Here is a 6,000-nt window from a genome sequence, read left to right as displayed (position 1 = left end):
ATAGGATCGAGCTGAGGACCGTGTTCGTGCAATGACAAGTCCAGCATGTTTGGTGTTGGCTGGTGAGGGTTTACAACTGAGGTTGAACGCGTCATCTGGTGTTTCATTCATCCGCAACACATCGTTTACTACCACAAGTCACTGGAAGATTTGATGAACTATTTGACAAGAGAAGCAATGCTCAATGGATTCGTCTAATTCATGGTTTTTGTACTTTCTGAATTTGCTCTTGTGTCGTGAGTGTTTATTCTGAGCTACAGTAAAAAAAAAAAAAAAAAAAAAAAAACCCACGGTGGAGTAGGAAATAGGGCGTCTGTCTGTTGACGTTAATTCCTATGGATCAGGAAGGTCCTGTCAACTGATTCAAAGATTGTCTAGAGACAAACACAGAGGGATCACTCCTGTCCTGTTTCAGTCGTCGGTTCTTTCAAAACACTGCCAGGATCACCAACAGCAGAATGATACTGATACTTGTGCGTTTTATTGGCTACTTATTTAAGAATGACATTACAGCTGCCAGACATGTTATGTATGATAATATATATAGGATTTATCTGTATTAATAATTATCTAATATCGTGTTACCAAGTCTCACTCATGTCATCTGCTGGTTTTGACCATTAAACCAAGAGAAAAAGGACTAAACTTATTTTATTATTTGCTACTGAATTTATTATACTTTATCTATTTAGCTTTAACTATCAGGCCAGACTTAGATAGCTGCTGACAAAACGATCAAGCTCCACAGTTTCACTTTTCACACTTTTCACACTTTTTCTGGAGCTTTCAGCTGTTGCACTGTTTCCATGCTTTTTGAAGTTGAGGTTAATGTCTAGAGAAATCTTGAAGCTCTGTATATAAAAACACATTTGAACTAAGAGAGTGAAAAAAGAAAAAGAAAATATCAAAATGATTGCCTAAAAACCTTAACGTTTCCATTCAGTTTCAGATTAAATGACACAGACAGTCAGAGACATTTGGCTTTGTGATTTTGGGACTATAAAACTTAGACCAAAAAAAACTAAATAAAAGTGAATTAAATAAAAGCAAAAAGCAGATAAAAGTCCTGTCATTCTCAGTGAATAATACACGTTTCCATAATAATGTCACAAGCCTTTTTTTAAAGGTTGTTTTTGACCTTGTTTTTTAACAGTGGCATGCAAAAGTCTGGGCACCCCAGACTTCTGCTAACGTGAACAGTTAAACAAGTGGAAGATTAGATGATCTCCAAAAGGCATAATTTGCAATATTTTAAGCAATATCAGTGTATTATTTTTGTTTTCGAGAATTTTAGAGTGAAAAAGGGAAACAAAGCAGCACCCTACAAAAGAACGGGAAACCCAGGAGACTTGAGCTCTCAGATAACTTTGACCAAGGTATCAGACAAGCTATTTACTATTTATAGGCTAATATATAATTATGCAGGGTGGGCAAACCTTTGCTGCAGGCCCTTTTCATTTTCTGTCATTTTGAGAATGTAAAAGATGAAAAAAATTGCCTACAGCATATTGTTTAAAATGTAAAGAGATTGTGTCATCCTTTAACTTTATGCCTTTTGGAGATCATTTCATCTTCCGCTGTATGATTATACGGTAGCCTATATATTTTTGTATGGATGATTGTAGCCTATTGTTTTTCTATTGTGTTAGTTGTCTGTCATGATGTTTGCTGTTATTTTCTATAGTGGGATAATTGCTGAGTTCCTGTCTGCACAAGAAATTTATAATAAAAACCTTGAACCTTGTCAGAAATTTTGACCAGGCGCAGGCGGGCATGCGCGCCGGTTGGGTATCGGTAGTGATCCCTCCTCTCCCCGTATACACGATCTCTGTATGTGTAGTTTGAGCGGTGAAGGAAAAAGCTCCTCTCCCACTGGCTGCTATGACCTAACCAGCAGCTACCAACCGGACGGACGGACCGACGGCACTCTTGCTTTTTCCACCCGTTGACCGCTGCGTCTCTAAGTTAACGGCTTGAGTTTTGGTGCGTTTGTCGGCACTCGGACACACGGCAACTCGGTTTGTTTATGGTCCGCAGCCCCGCCGCCGCCGCTGACTTCCCCCCCCACCCACCACCACCACCACCACCACCACCAGCTTGTGTAGCTGCTGCTGCTGCTGCTGCTGTTGGCCCTCGGCTGAGGAGGCTAAGCTGGCTGGGCTAACAGAGAGAGAGAGAGGAGGAGCAGTGACAAGAGGAGAGGAGCCAGCTGGTCGCAAACAGTAACGTTAGCAAACAAGCTAATTAGCCAGAAAGACTCAGCCTGGATTATTGTCTTTAATCAACGAGAGAGCGAGAGAGAGAGAGAGACAGTGAGAGAGAGAAAGAAAGAGAGCAGGTGTGCGGGGTCAGTCACCCACTGCGGCAAAAATGAAGATAACTGTGGATTTCGAGGAGTGTTTGAAGGACTCCCCCCGGTTCAGGTGAGTGCTACTCTCCTTTCTTCTTTCGTAAGTGGTTATTCATTTATCTCAGGGAAGAAGACAAGAAGAAGTGTCCAGCTAGCTGCTAAGTTGGGGCTAATCAGCAGTAACTAACTAACTAAGCGAGCTGTTTGCTGCCTCCCTCCCTGCTACTTTTCTATTTTTGTCTGTAAGAAAGCTCAGGCCAGGCGGGGAGGGAGGGAGGGAGGGAGGGTGATGGGCTGACGAGACCAAACACACACTTTACTCAACTCTCAACACACTCACTGACTGACTGACCAGTGGTGTGGTCTGAGCGCTTTATGTGCACTTACCAGGCTGCAGGTCAGCGCCTTTCAACCTGGGTATAGCCTAATAAATTATGTAAAACATTGGAAATATATTAAATATGAATGCGGGGAAGTTTTCAAGTCTGCACCAGTAACCTTCACACTGGCCATTGTGTTAAAAAAAAAATTGAGGCGCAGAGAAAGGACATTGCTGGACATTTTACGCCCCAGATCCTGATCCAGTGGCTCTGCAGTGTTTTTTTTTTGTGTGTGTGTGTTATATACCTCTAATTACACTGTGTTAAACCCCAGGGATTATATTTTCTTGTTGGTGTTGTGTTGGCAGGACAGGGAGCTCACTTTTATCCCTCCGGTCCCCTATAGCTGGTTCATCCAATAATATGCTAAGGGATGTAGGCCTACAAAGTCAGTGTGTCAACTATAGGCTAATATTCATTTTTAGATGCAGCCAACAGTTTTTTTTTCATGTTTCATTCATCTGTCAGTTCCTCTCTGAATTCAATGTTTGGTTTTTGAAATGGTCAATAATGGCCATTGTAATTTCAAACCACAAATTGACAAACTGTATGAATGTATGTTTCCAATGTTTCCATTGTCGGAAAGGGCTGCAACCAATGGGCCCCATACTTTCATTATTGAATGGTCTGCCCACTTGATTAATGTCACAAATAGTTTAAAATTGCTGATCAAACCTAAATTGTAGTCTAAATACTCAGTTTACTATTAGCTGTGGTAATGAACAGTAGGAAATGTTTTCATGTTAGAGCCATGGAGCAGAAAATTTGACATTGTTTCTGGTTTAAAAAAAAAAAAATCTTTGTGTCGATTGACTAAATGATTAATTGACCTATAATTTCTGCTGGGTTTTCCATCAGTTGACTAAAAATTACTTCATCAACATTTCTGAAGAGGAAAAAAACTTTTTTTTTTGTCTTTCAAATGTGAACAATATGCATGGTGAAGTCACTTGGGTGTAATCACTTCTACGATAAGTAGGTTATCAAAATAGCTGCTTATTTTAGAGTGTTTTAGCTAAGCGTCGAACCTCTGAGTAATGGCTGGATCCACGCCAAAGTGTAAATGAGCTCATCAGCAGTTTTGTCAGGTGGTGGGTGTTCATGTGATGTATTCCTGGCAGTCGTGTCACTTGTGACATCATCACTCCCCCCCCCCCTTCTTCGTCCAGCCCTTAAAGTTGTGTAAAATGGCATGTTTGCTCTCAACTTCCTCCTCACTCAATTTGTGTTTTCCAGGAGATTTGGTAAAGCGCCTCCTTCCCTCCTTCCTCCTTCGGCCCACGCTCCCCTCTGCCGCTGCTGTTGTAACATCCTCTCTCACAAAAACGAGGAACAGATGTTAGAAAGTTGTTTGCAGAAGAATGGAGATTTTAAGAAAAAAAAAAAATCTGAGCATTTCCTTAAGGATCACATTCAGGGCTTTTAACAAAGGAAAACTTTCCAGTCAGCTGTGTTTCTTGAAGATGGCTGCTTCAAAACTTTGGTGATAAGCACCTCTGTTTTTGACCAGGACGGCTGGCATTTGACTATTAGCCGTTACTGTATTGTTAAGAAATGGGTAAATCAGCCTGAAAGTTGTAATTGGTCCGTTATGTCCAAGTATTTTTTTTTAGGAGCATTGCTAGTTATTAATATCATACTCATGGTTGGAGCTGCTAAGTTTCTTTTTTTTTTTTCTCCTTTCCATCATCACTGTCATCATACTTTTGATCACTTGTGAATAACAAGGGCGCTGAGTCATTGGAGAAAGTTTGAAGTTGTCTGCATCTGTGATACACAAAGCAAGGAAACCACCTCGGCTGGGCCGCAGACAGAGGTTGTGGTCAACCCGCATTGTTTTACTGCAACTGAAACCTTCAACCGATCACTTTCAGGCCACAAATACTACAATATTGGCTTCAAAAGAAATCTGAAAGTCTTTCATTTACATGTGAAGTTTAAATTCTGATTATTACTAAGTAAAGAGTAAATGACCAACAACCAGTTCTTACTGTAGGACTGTTTGTCATCGTCAATATCAGCCCCTGCAGCAGCAATATTATTTATATTCTTTATATTACAGCAGTGTCACAAGATCCAGCGTTACTCCCCCAGGTGTTTTCACTTATTCTGCTAATTAGACGTCTCCTAGGACTGCAGTGCAGGTGTGCAAACAGATACACGTACGTCAGAATATTGTCAACAACTTTGAGTGAGATCAGTCATGTAATTTATCAAAAAAAATCTAGAGAATTTGTCTTATGTGAAAATAAACGGAATATATTTTGGTTTAAAACTGTTCATTTTTAGGCATTTAAAAAAAAAAAAAACATATTGCCTGAGATGTAGGTATAGACCAGCGCTTTGATGAAAAATCAGCATATGAATCCATGATGAAGCTAATTATTTCTTTCAACAATAAGTCGCCTATTGTCTCTGTAAAAGTAATTACCTCTGTCAATCCTTTCTGTACTTAATGTCTCCCTACTTATCTCACCATCTCATCAGCTGGTTTCTGCCTAAGGTGTAAATGAATGAGAGACATAAGTACTGTTAGTCAAGTCAGCGCTGACCATCTCTTCACATGTATTCTGGGATACATGGTCAGTTCAAACTTCCCCACCATGGCTGGTCTAAACATTTACTACTTTCTAAGCAAACATACAGTATATAATATGTATCAAAGATATTATATTCATAACTGCAGTTTTCTACCCTCTCCATTAATAATGTACCGTGTTTATCTAAACGTACTGTACATGAAGTTGTATCTGAAAGAAACCTGTAATTTGATTCAAACTTAGATTTTAGGTAAGAGCATGTTATCACCTATTACAAAATAGCTGATGTGCCATTTGGTAAACCAATCACAGTGTGTTATTTTTATTCCCATGATCCTCTGCTACTTGTTGTCACAACAGAGCACATCGGCCCATCTCTATCTATGTTTTTATTGACCTTTGCTCTTTGGGAGAGTCATCTGTCAATGTTTCCTGGCTTTTCAGTCTGCTGTGGGTTTGCCCTGAATGGCTAGGACTGAATGATCTGAGCTTTTCACAGCAGATTTTTTCCCCTTCGACCACCACCATCGTTTGACTGTCATTTTTCCAACCCCCACTCGTTATGTTTAGCCAGAGAGGAGGACGGAGCAGGAGAGACAGAGAGAATAGATGAAAACAGAGAATATACACCAGCGTGAAGCAGCTCTCACTCGCTCAACATCTGTTTCCATTTTGGTGTTTGCTTTCAACTTTGTGCCAGAGAGTATGGAGCCCCCAAATGTGGAGAGGG

General features: G+C 40.3%; 1 protein-coding gene across 2 annotated transcripts in view; it reads left to right on the top strand.

Annotated features, from left to right (window-relative positions):
* Nucleotides 1–1,900: 1,900 nt before the first annotated feature.
* The window catches only part of LOC310985053 (arf-GAP with coiled-coil, ANK repeat and PH domain-containing protein 2-like), a 50,465-nt gene continuing 46,365 nt past the window's right edge, over nucleotides 1,901–6,000 (top strand). For both annotated transcript variants that reach the window (XM_083970488.1, XM_083970489.1), the window contains exon 1: nucleotides 1,901–2,423. In XM_083970488.1, the coding sequence (XP_083826614.1) occupies nucleotides 2,371–2,423 (53 nt within the window). In that variant the 5' untranslated portion in view covers nucleotides 1,901–2,370. The remainder of the gene's footprint in view (nucleotides 2,424–6,000) is intronic.

Source organism: Trachurus trachurus, assembly GCF_905171665.1.
Source record: "Trachurus trachurus genome assembly, chromosome: 4".
NCBI classification, from domain to species: domain Eukaryota; kingdom Metazoa; phylum Chordata; class Actinopteri; order Carangiformes; family Carangidae; genus Trachurus; species Trachurus trachurus.
Note: the sequence above shows the minus strand (reverse complement) of the source record. Positions and strands in the feature narration are given on the sequence as shown.